This window comes from Protopterus annectens, chromosome 8.part0 (genome assembly GCF_019279795.1).
Source record: "Protopterus annectens isolate FY-2018-M chromosome 8.part0, PAN1.0, whole genome shotgun sequence".
NCBI lineage: Eukaryota > Metazoa > Chordata > Ceratodontiformes > Protopteridae > Protopterus > Protopterus annectens.
The window spans coordinates 878,401,110-878,415,785 of record NC_056741.1 but is presented as its reverse complement, the minus strand read 5'-3'; the positions used below and the strand labels follow the sequence as shown (position 1 = coordinate 878,415,785).

General features: G+C 42.0%; 1 protein-coding gene across 2 annotated transcripts in view; it reads right to left on the bottom strand.

The window, feature by feature from the left end:
• The window catches only part of PQBP1 (polyglutamine binding protein 1), a 429,608-nt gene that overhangs the window by 134,026 nt on the left and 280,906 nt on the right, over nucleotides 1-14,676 (bottom strand). For both annotated transcript variants that reach the window (XM_044080392.1, XM_044080391.1), the window contains exon 5: nucleotides 6,949-7,068. In XM_044080392.1, coding sequence (XP_043936327.1) covers nucleotides 6,949-7,068 — 120 coding nt within the window. The remainder of the gene's footprint in view (nucleotides 1-6,948; nucleotides 7,069-14,676) is intronic.

Here is a 14,676-nt window from a genome sequence, read left to right as displayed (position 1 = left end):
TCCAGTCATACACACCAAACTCCTAGGCACAGAAATTGACTGCAACATGAAATACGATACTCCCATCTCACTTACCATAAAGAAAGTACACAAAAAACTAGGGGGACTTTATAGAAACAAAACATTCCTCACAAATACTACCAGAGCAAACATAACACAAACCCATCTCACCTCCACACTTCTATATGCATTTCCCATCCTCACCAACATCAAAAAGTCAGAATTATCTAAACTTGACACCTGCTTTAACAAAACTGCACGATTCGCCAACAACAGCCCCTACAAAACTCACCATTGCGAAGCCCTGAAATTAAACTGGCTTGAAGTCCCCAATCTCCTTCTCTACAACCAGCTCAAACGAACCTATAGGATACTGTACCACCCCAAAAAACACCCTGCATTACAAAACCTAATACACCATCATACCAATACTAGGGTTCGACATTCCAACAACAAACTGCTTCTTCAGGTCACTAAGTCCAATAACTCTGCAGGGGCCTCTCTCTATTCTAACTATATTGCTACAAAATGGAACTCTCCGGCCACTAACATAACAGCCGCAACATCCTTATCTCAGTTCAAGAAATCTCTAAAAACACACCTACAAACTAAACGGGTTCTCCATTGTGACACCCCAGGTTAATTCTACTCTATCTTACTCTGGTTCACCCCTAGATATATCTCTTAGTTATATTTCCTCCATTTTCATTCCTTAGATTTCTCTTATTCCTGTTAGTCTCACTTCTCTAGCTTCACCACTCTTCCAACTCTCCTCTCCCTCCTCCAAATAATGATAATTAAGTATACTCTATATCATATCATTCTGGATATTTCTACTGATGAACAGCTCACTCAATAACTTTAGCTTAATCATTTATGCTTTATTCTTATGTAAATATCTCTCTACTGATGTACAGCTCACTGAACAATCTTAGCTTAATTTTGTTATTTCTATTCTTATGTAAATGTATAAAATTCTTATCGTTTAATGAATTGGTCACGTACTGTAAAGTACAGTTTTGTACCTACCATAAATGTAGATGTCCAATAGATATGCAACTGCAGTCATAACATATGGGTTTGTCCTGCCTCAGGCAGCCCTCGGTCGGCCGGATTCCAAAGTCTGGGTCCGACGTGGGCTGATGTCGCATTTCTCTCCGACGTCAGAGCGGCAGGAGTACATAAGCATCAGCCGACGCCATCTTCTTCAGTGTTTCTTGCCCCAGATGCCAGGTGCCCTCCAAGGAAGGCTGTAATCAATTTGGAAGACAAAACAGGTTTCCAGACAAATAAATAAGCAATAAACAGATACACCATAACAGATATCCCCAGCTAGGATAACAGGGAGAGGAGTGGACCCAAGGAATAGAGGGGAGAGGAGTGGACCCAAGGAATAGAGGGGAAGGAGGGAGGGAAAACCCGACTGCAGTTGCATATCTATCGGACATCTACATTTATGGTAGGTACAAAACTGTACTATGTCCTTCAAGAATGCAACTGCAGTCATAACATATGGGTTGAATACCATAGCTTAGCTGGGGGAGGTGGAGGCTCTAAGAAAAGGATGGTGTAGCTATCAATCCCTGCAGGACTGCCGAAGCAAAGCCTGCTCTGGATCTGGAATATAAAGGAAGGTTGTAGTGTTTGGAGAATGTATGCACGGAGCTCCATGTGGCAGCTTCTAGAATGTCTTTTGTAGGCACCCCTCTTAAGAATGCTGTAGAGGTGGCTGTAGCTCTGGTAGAGTGTGGTCTGATATTGGCTGGTACACTCTTTCCATGGAAGGAATAACATAATCTGATGCAATGTCCAATCCATTTTGAGATAGTCTGTTTGGAAATTGCTTTTCCTTGTACTCCAGGGCGTAAGCTACAAAAAGCTGATCAGACTTCCTATTGGCCTTGGTTCTGTCCAGGTAGTAGCGAAGTTGTCTGTGAATGTCCAAGGTATGCAACAGTCTTTCCCCTTTGTTCTCCGGATTGGGAAAGAAAGTAGGCAGGTGAATTGCTTGATTTAAAGAAACCCTAGATACCACTTTTGGCAGAAAGCTAGGGTTGGTTCGTAAGGAGACCCTGTCTCTATGAAAGGTAATGAACGGTGGTATTGCCATTAGGGCCTGTAATTCAAACCCTTCTTGCTGAGGTAATTGCCAACAGGAAAGCTGTCTTCCATGAGAGGAATTGTAAGTCCACAGAAGCTGCTGGCTCAAAGGGGGGTAGAGTCAGTTTTTCTAGGACAAAGTTGAGGTCCCAAGCTGGTACTGGGGCCTTTCTTGGTGGCTTGATATTCTTGATTCCTCTAAGAAATTGCCTTAACAAAGGATGTGAGAACACAGGTGGATCAGTGTTGTATCTAGCTGAAATAGCTGAAGCATGTATTTTTATAGAAGAATAAGAGAGTCCATTCTGTAGCATATCTGCCAAGTATTCCAGGATGAGTGGGATGTTCAATAATGATGCATCATGTCCCTTGCTGGTATTCCAAATGCTGAATCTCTTCCATTTTGCTGAATAAACCTTTCTGGTGGATGGTCTGCGGGCTTCTGTTAATATCCGCTGAACTTCCTTGGAGAGAGATAGATTGAGGTTATTCATGGAATCTCCCAAACTGTTAGCTGGAGCGTCTGAATGTTGGGATGTACTGTCTTGAAGTTGTTTTGAGTCAAAAGATGGGGCCATTGGGGAAGGGCCCCATTTTTTGTTGTGGCATATGCGCCGTAGTAATGGATACCAGTGTTGTCTTGGCCAGTCTGGAGCTATTAGGATCCCTTTTGGCTTCTCTGCTTTGATCTTTAGTAGTACTGTGGTCATCAGTGGCAGAGGTGGGAATGCATAAATCTTTAGGAAGTTCCAGATGAATGAGAGAGCATCTGTTTTCCATGCTTGTGGATGATATGTCCTTGAACAGAACTTTTGTAGCTGATGATTGAGGTGGGAGGCAAATAGGTCTACTTCTGGCCTGCCCCATGTCGAGGTGAGCCTTATGAAGATTTCTGGATGTAACCTCCACTCGTGGGGGTCTAGGAAATTCCTGCTTAGGCTGTCCGCCAGCACATTGTCTTTGCCTGGAACAAACTGGGATTGCAGCTGTATGTTTAAGCTCAGTGATTTTTCCCAAAGATTCATTGTCAGTCTGCAAAGGGGGTAAGAATGGGTGCCCCCCTGCTTGTTTATGTACCACATGACAGTGGTGTTGTCTGTCCGTATTAGCAGGTGGCCTTGCTGAAGTTGTCGAAAGGCCTCGATGGCATGCATGACTGCCAGCATTTCTTTTTGGTTGATATGCAGATGTGTTTCCTTTGGAGACCATTGTCCTTGAATACATCTGCCCTCCATGTGCGCCCCCCATCCAAGGTCTGAGGCATCTGTGGTCATTGTTTGTGTTATTTGTGGTTTTTTGAATGACATACCTGTGTTTGCCTGGCTTACCGAGGCCCACCATAGAAATTACTTTTGTAGGCATGGAATGAGCGGTATGGTTGTCTCTAGGTTGCTGCTGTGTTGAGACCATAAACTTTTTAGGTACCATTGAAGCTTTCTCATGTGTAGTCTTGCTAATGGAACCAGGAGAATGCATGATGCCATGTAACCCAGGGCCTGTAGGAATCTCCTTGCAGTCATCTGGGTGAGCTTTGCCAAACCTTTGAAATAATGAGTTAACTTCTTTTGCTTGTCTTCTGTCAGGTAAGCCATTTGAGAGGTTGTGTCTAGATTGGCTCCTAAGAAAGTAATTTGCTGGGATGGTTGCAGTCTTGACTTTTGGAAGTTGACTGTGTATCCCAGAGCTTGTAGCAATTGAATGACATAATCCAAGTTTTTTGTCAAAATTAGTTTGTCGTCCGCTTGTATGAGGCAGTCGTCCAGGTATGGGTAAATTTGGATCCCTTGGAGCCTGCAATGAGCAATTACTGAAGCCAGGCATTTTGTAAACACTCTGGGCGCAGTAGATAAGCCAAATGGCAATGCTGAGAATTGATAATGCTCTGGCCCTGCAAGAAATCTGAGGTATCTTCTGCAGCTGTGTCTGATAGGGACATGCAGGTATGCCTCCTTGAGGTCCAGAGTAATCAGCCAAGACCCCTTGCCCAGCATGGGAAGGAGTTGCTGTAAGGTCAGCATTTTGAACTTTGGTACTATGAGAAAGGTGTTTAATGTGGACAAATCCAGTATTGGTCTCCATTGTGTTTCTTTTCTTGGAACAAGGAACAGTCTTGAGTAAAACCCCTGGCCTTGTTCTTGTTGTGGAACTTTTTCTATTGCATTGATCTGAGCAAGCAGAGAAATTTGCTTGAAAGCCTCTGCCCTCTGGTTTTGCGGTAGGTTTGGCATGCCTTGTTTCCTTGGTAAGGTATGAAAGTGGAATCTGTAGCCTTGGTCTATAATGTCCAAAATCCATTTGTCCTTTGTCAATCTGTGGCAATTGTCTGAAAACAGAGATAATTTTCCACCCAAGGGAGCTTCTGTTTGCTCTTTGGTTAGCGGAAGTAGAGGAAAGTCATTGGGATTGTCCCTGTGGGGCAGGAGAAGCCCCTGTGTCACTTCTTTGGTTTGCTGGTTGCCATTGTCGTCCCCTGTAGGACTCTGTATTGTCCTCTTCCTCGGCCACGCCTGCTTTTGCCCCTTTGAAATCTTTCAGGATTAGGAAAGGACCAGTTTTTTGAAGGCCAATTCCTGCTGAATCTGGGTGGCTGAACCTGGAGGAAATCTGTCTGAACTGACTTGGCTTTTTCCTCTATGGTCTTTAATACATCTTTAGCATTAGCACCAAAAAATTCTTTTCCAAGGGTGCATCAAGAAGTTTTGCCTTAACATGATCTGGTAGAGGCTGTTCTTTTAACCATGCATGTCTACGAATGACCGCCCCTGTCATAGCTGCCCTACATGAAGCTTCCAATGCATCATATCCACACTGAAGGAAGTGATTGCTAACTTGCTGAGAGTTGTGTACAGCCTCCTGCAAAGACTTCCTATCTAAAGGATCAGGAGAGGCCAAAGTTTTCTGTAAATCATCTAACAGGAAATCCTGATATTGAAACATATGAAAGAGACAATTGAGAGCTCTCATAGATAAAGTAGTAGAGGTGTAAACCTTCTTCCCCCATCTCTCTAATGACCTAGCTTCCCTGTTGGAAGGCAAAGGATTTTTGGAGGTGGTAGCTGAAACCCCTTTCGGCCCCTGTGAAATAGTTTCTAAATCAACATCATGGGCCCTAAAGAAATGAGAATGTGTTTCAGGGACTCTATAGTATCTGTCCGGCTTGGCAGGAGCAGGAGGGAGAGTATCAGGGGTAACACTGGAGTCAGAGTATAAATCATCCAAAACATCAAGCACAGGAGGTATAGCTAAGGGCCTGTGCTGGGGCTTTTTAAGGAAGGTACGAAGACGCTTTCTGGAATCAGAAAATTCCTGGCCTTGCCACTTAAAATGTTCCCTCATGGAATGCAGAACTTCCCCAAAAGAAATATCCTCAGGAGGGAGGCCGAGGGGATGGAGTCCTCTGCATCTGAGTCCTCGTAGGTCTGGAAAGGCTCTTCCTGGCTATCGGAGTGGCCAGAGGCCTCAGAATCTTCATCTGAAGGGAGAGGGTCAGTGGGCTCAACCCTGGGCCTCTTATCAGGAGGAGGCTGGGATCCTCTCTCAGGATGGGCCTGGGAACCTCTGATCATGGAGATTAAGTCTGCTGCCATAGTCATGATTTGTGTTTCAGGAGTAGGCTGAGGTAATGCTTTAGCAGTAAGGTGCTTGGTCTTGCTGGCTGCCTTAGCACGTGTGTAGGCCTTGATAGACATGGACATGGGAGGCCTAGCAGCTCCACGTGCAGGAGTGACCTTATCCACAGCAATGGTCTCGGGCATTTCCTCGGTTTCAGTATACGGAGGAAAATCAATAACTGGCGTCGGTGTGGTCTCCGGTATCGGTAATGCGGTGTCTTCGGTTCGGAGCGGTGAAATAACCGCCTCAGAGGGAACCGGGGCACTCACGGTAGGTTTTGGCGTGGTGTAGGTGGAAGACGCGGGCAGAGGATGGCGGTCCCGGTCTTTACGTTTTTTAGGAGTCTGCGATGTCGGTAATTCCGACGGCATCTTGTAATCGAATTTTTCGCCGAAAAAATCTTCAGTGAACTCCGCCCGGCGCCTGAGAGTGCGCTTATTGAAGCGAGCACAGGCGGCACAGGCCGAGACGTCGTGGTCTGGGCCAAGGCAAGGAAGGCAGTAAGAATGGAAATCCTTATGAGGTATTTGTTTACCACAAGATAAACAATTATTAACTTTTTCAGTAATTTCTGACATCGGCTGAGGCAAGAAAAGGTCCCCAACGGGGTACTTAGCTTTTTTGATGACTTCGGATCGAAGAATACAGGAGCTGACCGACCGGCACTTGCGAACTGCTTCTGCTTCGGGCACCGCGCGGCAAGAAAGACTGGAGAAGATGGCGTCGGCTGATGCTTATGTACTCCTGCCGCTCTGACGTCGGAGAGAAATGCGACATCAGCCGACGTCGGACCCAGACTTTGGAATCCGGCCAACCAAGGGCTGCCTGAGGCAGGACAACCCATATGTTATGACTGCAGTTGCATTCTTGAAGGACATCTGGAGCTTTTCTCCCCCGGCCTCTGCTGAAAAAGGACTTTTGTCCAGTCGGACTTTCCCAGTTAAGAAATGTAAAATAAAATAATAATAAAGACCGCAAATATGATATTAAGTTAGATTTAAATAAAGAGTGGGATGATACTTTCTGAACAGAGCATGAGGAGGTTCCATGAGCTTACAATGAAACAGCTAAAGGATACATGAGTTATGTTCATTCAAAAAGGGTATAATTTTAAAAATTTAAACAACCTGCTACACTTTTTTCTGTGAAGCTATAATAGTGCAAGTAAAGATTCATATCGACATCCATTAACATCACCTCACACAGTTGTCAACACTTCTTCAAAATGGAACTCACCTTTCTTTCCTTTGGAGTAGGGTGCAATCTCTTCTCTTCGGGAATGAGAAAAACGTCTCTCTCTTTCATCACGCTCAGCTTTGTCCTGTTTCCTCTCAGGTTTCTCTTCAACTTCCACAACTAAGTAAGTAAAACGGAACGTCAAAAGCATATCAGAAGTAATAATTTATGCCACGACCAAACATACTTATGGCAGAAATCTCATCTGTGGTGCACTGCTGTGTAATACATTTTTTTGACATTACTATCATTACCCAACAGCACTCTGGAGCATGAAATACTTCCTCTTCACAGACTGAATCAAACTTGTTACAGTAATATAATCTGAATAGTGACAGAATATGTTTTAGTCCCATTTACTTGCGAGATGGTCTGTCAAAAGCTGCCAGTAAAAAGCCAAGAAATTATATTTTAGCAGTGATGGTGACACACCACCTATACACCCCGTGCAGAGGGCTTTGTCTCAGCACCCCCCCCCCCCCTTAATTAATATAACATATTCCATGGACATGCATAGTATGTCCTTACCTACATCACATCAATTTTAACACAAAAAGAAAGTTTCTTTTTCATGAATACAAAAAACTGGGGATGAAATCTATATTTAAACTCTGCAATGCATTTACATTTTTTTTCGGAAAATCTGTTTTAATATGCTGTAATGGCTTTCTTTGATGCAACAATAGATAGCTGAGAAAATCATTATGCAAAAACACAAAATGCGGCACACTGATGAAACACATAAAAATGACAATACTAAAAGTGACTGATGGTGGTTTCTGCCCAAATTATAAAAACAGCAACTGAAATGGGATGCCTTATGAACCTGGAATTTAAAGTCCAGCTAAAGCACACGCAAGTAGATGCATTTAAATCATATAGAAATGATGGCTGCACAAAAAAGAAATTCAAAATTGTGAGAGAGAGAGAGAGAGAGAGAATACTAATAAAAAACAGGTAGCACAATATATTTTGCGCTCACTTCTCCTGACAGGACTGACTACTGTCACAGCCCCAAGCTTTATGACTTAATAAGGGTGTTGAGAATCTCCACAGCATCTTAAAATACAAGGCAAAGTGGACAGTCTTATCTGTGAAATAATTATGTTAGAATTATCAGTACTTGATCATAAGAAATGCAAACCGCGGATTGGGCTGTTCAAAATTACGTGCTTCTTAGCTTTACCTCCAGAGGTCACATGACATCATTTTCGTTACACTTTTGCATTTGTGGGGGGTGTGTGTGTGTGTGTGTGTGTGTGTGTGTGTGTTTGTATACTGGAAACTCACAAAATAATCAAGGATAAAGTGAAGGACTTAAAGAATGGATATGAACTCAATGACTAGAGGATGTAATGATGTTTGGACAAGGAGTGCAAATGTCAATCAGCTATTAGTAAAATGCTTCCTAACAAACATGTTGAATCTCTCAAGAGTCAGAGCACATGATGATAGAGTTGCAATAGACAATCCTGCCAAGACCTACTGATTCTAAGGTGGTATTCAGAGCCACAGATACCAAAATGTTAAGTTTTAAGGAAAACAAATACATTATATACTCCAACACTCCTTAAAAAGATTTAATATACAGATATGGGAGGATTTACTGAAAGACTACTTCAATCCACTCTATTAAAAAAGGCAGTATGTATTGTGCTAAAACAAAGTCAAAATTTTCCCTGTCTACCTGGCCTGGCTGAAGACCTTTATGCAACAAGGTTTAAAAGCACTTGAGGATATTAGGACAGCCTGTCTGCCACTGAGCACAGTAGGACTTGTCAGAAAAGTCTGTGAGAGTCTGTCTTAAAGTGAAGTGCTCTGTGACTGGATATGACACTGTCACAAAAGACAGCCTTGAACACTGAGCAAAGCACTGGCTTTACCACTTCACAAAGTACATGAAAAGACTGTGACAGAAGTGAGTGGCTATCCTAAAAGACTACATGGTTCACTGAAAATAAAGACAGCAGACATGAATTTCAGCATAAATAACTGTATGATGACTTAGCAGACTGCACAAGAGACTTAAAACAGCTAATTTCCTTTTCTTCTTCAAATGCTCATTATACACGGTTGGAAATAAACATGTCTGGTGCCCTTATTTCTCTAATAAAAGAAAACAGAACAGATGATTCTGAAGAATAGATTAAAAAGAAAGGGGCAGAATATGGGACAATTACCCACTATTTGGGGAATTACTAATATAAGTAATCCAATACACTGTAAATATGTCATAAGAGCAAGCTTCACTGGTGCAGAGAGATAAAAGTCATAACTATAACCCAGGCAACCAGAGTTGTGAAGAAGGAGAGGAATCACAATTACTTTTGAAACTGTATTCAAAGCGTGCAAATGACAAATTACTTTGGTAAACAAAAGTTACCGTATAGCAAAGGAAAAACATTCATAGTGCTGATGTGTTGGCAGGGGCGATAGCGGAGCTACATGGTACTTATGATGGACTCAGTCCACAATACATCAGTATCAAATTCACATATTGGTTACTGTACTTCCATGCTAACTGCATCAACAGAATACTTTTAGTTCTGAAAATGCATACTATCAATTATGGTTTGTAGGTGGAACACCTTTCATTATACCTAACGTATGTTTGTTTGTCTTTCGGCTTTTTCCCGGTAAGGAGTCGCCACAGCGGAACTCCGGTCCGCTAATGATTGGCAGTAGATTTTTTTACGAAACGCCGAGGTGCCAGCTCAACGCCCAACCTTCAACAAAGGCACGCCCATTTACGCACGCATGTCTTTTCGAACGCTACCCAACCGCAGGGAGGACATGCAAACTCCGCACAGAAGGCACTCCCAAGCCAAGCCAAGCCGAGAATCGATTGGGAGAATCTCTTGCTGTGAGTAACAACGCTACCGCCGTACCACCGCGGCACTGTCATTGAAACCTAACATATGTGGTGCTGAAATAAAAGCAAGTGTAATTGTAGATACCTACCAACAAGACTGCCCATGGCTTGCATGTACTGATATCTCTGCACTCTGTGAAGGCAAGACTGTGGTTAGGAGAAAACAAAAAATCACAAAAGTTAATCAGACCCCATCCCACATGCACCCAATATAATCTAGAAGTTGGTCATCTCTCAGAGAGAAATTGAGTGTGTGTGTGATTAAATAGGCTAATAAGCCTTTAGCAGGTATAATGTATCTGGCCATGATGAGTTTTGGATGATAAATTCTGTAGAAGGAATAGAACCTATACACTTTACCTGTATCAGTGGATTTGTGAGGGGACTCCTCCTTGATAGGTGTACAGTTTGGATATCTTTCCTTCCCTCTCAAGTTAGATTATTTTCCTGTTATAAGAGTAGACAGCAGTTACACACTCAGTTAGCAGCTGCACTAGGAAGCTATGTTTGACTGTAGGCATACCAGCTCACCTCCAAGAACCAAATAAGTACATTTCCTGCAAATCAAGAAAAATTGTGAAACTTTGGTAGCTGTGCAGTACAAGGATATAAAAAAAAGTTGCACTTCCCTAACTTACAAGGAACTCCATACCCAGGGGAAATGGAAGAAAGGTATTACGACAACTAGATGAAAGGCCCTTCACAGATCAACTTACAGTATGAATGTATATGTAATACCACATACTGGGTAGACTTCTCGGCAGGTTTATGATTGGGAAAAATCACAAGCAGGACAAAAATAAGGAAGACAAAACCAGGAAAACTGCCAAGAAATTAAGTCTCAGAAGGCTAAATCCTGAAGTCACAATCCAAGCAATAATGCTTGCTAAATAAGTAAAGCATCTTTGATACAAGCTTTGAAATCAGCCATGCTTTTGGTGGAGTAAGTAACCTTATCAGTAGTATTTCTGACAAGTAATTAACTGTCAGACGGCCAAAGACAATGCAGTTGGCAGTCCACTTGGACAGGATCAATGCCAAATTGCAAACAATGATGCAGCTGCTAATCTACATAGAGAGAATTTGCTTAGCACCTGATATCCAGTCACTCACTCTCTCTTTCTCTTCCTGAAACTACTGAAATGAATGACTGTTCAATCTTCTGTAAAAACCCGAGCTAGTGGTATTTCAATTAAAACCGGAGATGGAGGCACACATCCAGGATGTGAAGGGATCTTCCTACTCTGACTTCAGCCTCTAGACAGAATACCACGAGATACATGTACTGATTTTATGACCATTCTAAAATTGCTTTTTGAGGAAGCATGGGTTAATTCTGTGAGATATTTGACTATTGAGAAATACTCTTGGTTTGGTTCTACGAAACACCTGATAAATGTAAAGAACAAAATGTATGTTTTACAGTATGAAAGGGCCGGAGTCTTATAGCTCAAGTGGTTAGAAAAAGAATCTACAAGAGATGAACTTCAAAGCTGTTGAAGCAATTAAATTCAAGTTCTACGAATGTAAAGGGCTCTTTACAGAGGTCAGAGATGCAGAAGCCATTTAAGAAACTTTTTGTTCACTCAGTGCTGGGTCAGTGTCCTGCACTCAACAAGGCATGATGGGATAAAAAAAATCATAATATGCACATTCACCATAGAGTAACCAAGATTCAATATAACTGGCATCCAAGATAAAGTAAAAGCTTACACAGGCCTAAGCCAGTCGCTCTGCCTAAAAAGAGAACTAGTTCCACTGTGGAGAGTACATCTATAAGAGGTTTCCTAGCTGCTCCAATCATCTCTTACTCCTTATTCAAGATGTCAAGTGGAATTAAAAATATCCAAACCAGGTGCCAAGATCTAAGGTGCAGCCAGCTGTCTCTTCAACTGGGAGGGACTTCCTTTGTTTGTACAATAAAGGTTTCCTGTACATCCGGGGATCTGAAAGTTTGAAACCACACTTTTCTCTGTCACCAAAGGGTAACAAGGAAGAACTGGGCTATTTGTTCTCTGTATTTTCTATGAGATGGGGAGCAACATACAAGACAGAAAGAAAGAAAGAAGGCAGAAGTACAGAAAACCCCCATATTACAAGCGGGAGAACATATCCAGTGATAAATCTCCCCTGCTCTGTCACATTGAGTAGGACAGGAGCCACACTTCATTCTCTTGGGTGGCAAACATGCATGTCTTTGGCAAGTCTCACTTCTGAAACACCATAAGCAGACAAGACACTTGCATCCCCAGTATGAGTGACTCAACAAGTCTGTAAGCATGGTCACTTTTCATGGAGTACAAAAGGTTGAAAGTACAATATAATATCCTTAAATATTGCCCACTGTCAGATTTACGTAATCTCTTTGCAGAGAGTGAGAGACACAGAGAGACAGCGCATTCTTAAACCCTCCTGTTTGCTTAATTAACATATGAGAGACAGCTCATCAGACATGATTAGAACAGGAATTTGAATTTAGCCGGTCTTCAAAGCCGTCATGAGCACGGATAATTACTAACAGATCTAACTGGTTTATCCCTCTGCAGGGAGGAAAAAATTCCTTGAGCCATGAAGGTGTACTTGTGTATATATATATATATATATATATATATATATATATATATATATATATATATATTAATTATAATGGTTAGTGCAATTGGAATTTTGACTGACATATTACCAAGCAGTGTACCTCTGGCATCAAAAGAAGTGTAGATGTTCTGCAGCATATCTAGCAAGAAAGCTGGAGAAAATGGAGTTCTACCTGTAGAATGGTAATCAAACTTACAGTGTTTAGAAAAAAGTGTGGAAGAAGTCCAGTGAGAGCATCTTTGCAGATACGTTGGGAACAGACATTTTTTGAAAATGGCTACTGTAGAAGCTGCATATCTAGTGGAACATGATCTGCCCAATGCCATCCGCAGACATCTATAAAAGAAGGCATTACAAACTCCCATTTTCTTGAAGTGCCTGTATTATAATTGGATGACTAATATTTTCTCAAGACGAGTGGTCCAAAAACTGATCAGGCCGTTTCAGATATTTTATTCTTTCAATGTAATATATGAACGGTCTGAAGACACCCATTATCCTTGATCACGTGTAAAGTGGCTGAGGGTGCATTACTCTGAGTATAGCTCCATAAAATGCAACTTATTGACTGCCGTTTACATTCAAATTCATTACTGGCACAGTTTCCATCAGAGCTCTGCCAATGATTCAAAACGTTTCAGCTTTTCAGTTTTCTCCACGATCATGTGACTGTTGCGCTATAATAATAAAGTAAGGGGGTATATGAAGGTGTAGGAGGCTTGTTTTCCAGCAAAGTATTTTTAAATACTGTTTTATCTGGTCAAGGCTTTGACTGCTTTGTTTAATCTGAACATACCATCTGCTTCATGATACTCAATGATTCACAGTAAAACCACCTTTGAACTTCCATGGTATGCATAATTCTTCAGTCAGTTTGAAGTTGGATCGATTGTTGTCAGTGCAAAAAAAAAACCTGCACAATGCCAACAGGACCAGCTAGGGAAGGCACTCAGCTGTAACACCCCTTTTGTGCTACAGTGCACACCAGTGGCAAACCACAATTAGTGAGCGGAAATTTAATCATACTGCTGAATGTCTTGCTTTTAGTAGCACCGTTCAGCTGCTTAAACGCGTTAAAAACTTTTGGCTGAGAAACTAAAGCAAACTGCTGCTTTAGTTTTTCAATTAAAACAAATTTAAGTTGCTTTTCAGAAGCTACTCCCAAGTACTGCTAAGTCAGCTAACAGCACTGAGGTATTTCACAATGATAGCTGTAGTGCTGGCGAGAGTTAAAGACATCAGAAGCTACCTTAGGAATTAAAAAAGGATTGATCCTGGGTGGGAAGTGTACCATTACAGAACAATACACATCAAGACATACAGTTCAGAATGCCTTCTGTCAAAGGTTAATTGAAGAAAAGTGCTTATAGTCTGATGGAGAAAAGGGTTCAAAAAGAAGGTAGTGCCAACTTTTCACTCAAGAAACAGAGATCTCAAACTAAAAAATTGCAACGCTGACCATGACTGCACAGGCAATAGCTATGTTACTAACATCTCTACGAAGCTGACAAATTCACAGCAGCCAGATTTAGTGGAGGCACAAAACCCTTGTTAAAGCCTAACCCAGAGATTGTTTGTGGGGAATTCCATAACTGAACATGTAATGATGTCAGGAGCAGTAAGTCTTTGTTTGCTAAACTGTCATATACTTTAATAATAATTATATCATCTTACATACTTCATCTTCTTTCGGCTTCTTCCGGTTAGGGGTCGCCACAGCGGATCACCTGTCCACTCATGATTGGCAGGGAAGTTTTTACGGTGTAATCCATCAACAGCATGTCTTTGGGATATGGGAGGAAACTGGAGCACCAGGAGGAAACCCACACGACCACAGGGAGGACATGCAGAGTCCGCACAGAAGGCACCCCAGCTGAGGATCGAGCCGGAGAACCTCTGCTGTGAGGCAGCAACGCTAACCGCTGCACCACTGTGGCCGCCCCTTACAATAAAAATAATATATACTGTGAACGTATGTGTATAATTATATATAAGCGAGTGTGTGTGTAGATATATTACATAACATGTATATATATAGTGTTTTCAAATGGTAGCAATCTTAGTGGGTTGTGATTAACTTGCGGAATGTTGATCAGTTCATCAAAACCATTTCACTGACCAGATGCAAGGAAGGGGACATGGATTTGCCCCTCAGCAGGACACATGTTAAAGGCCATTTCAAGAGTTTGCTCAGTCAAGTGGATTGTCATAGATACTGCATGCGACAATCAGAATTTGTTCAAAATCAGCGACTGTAATTG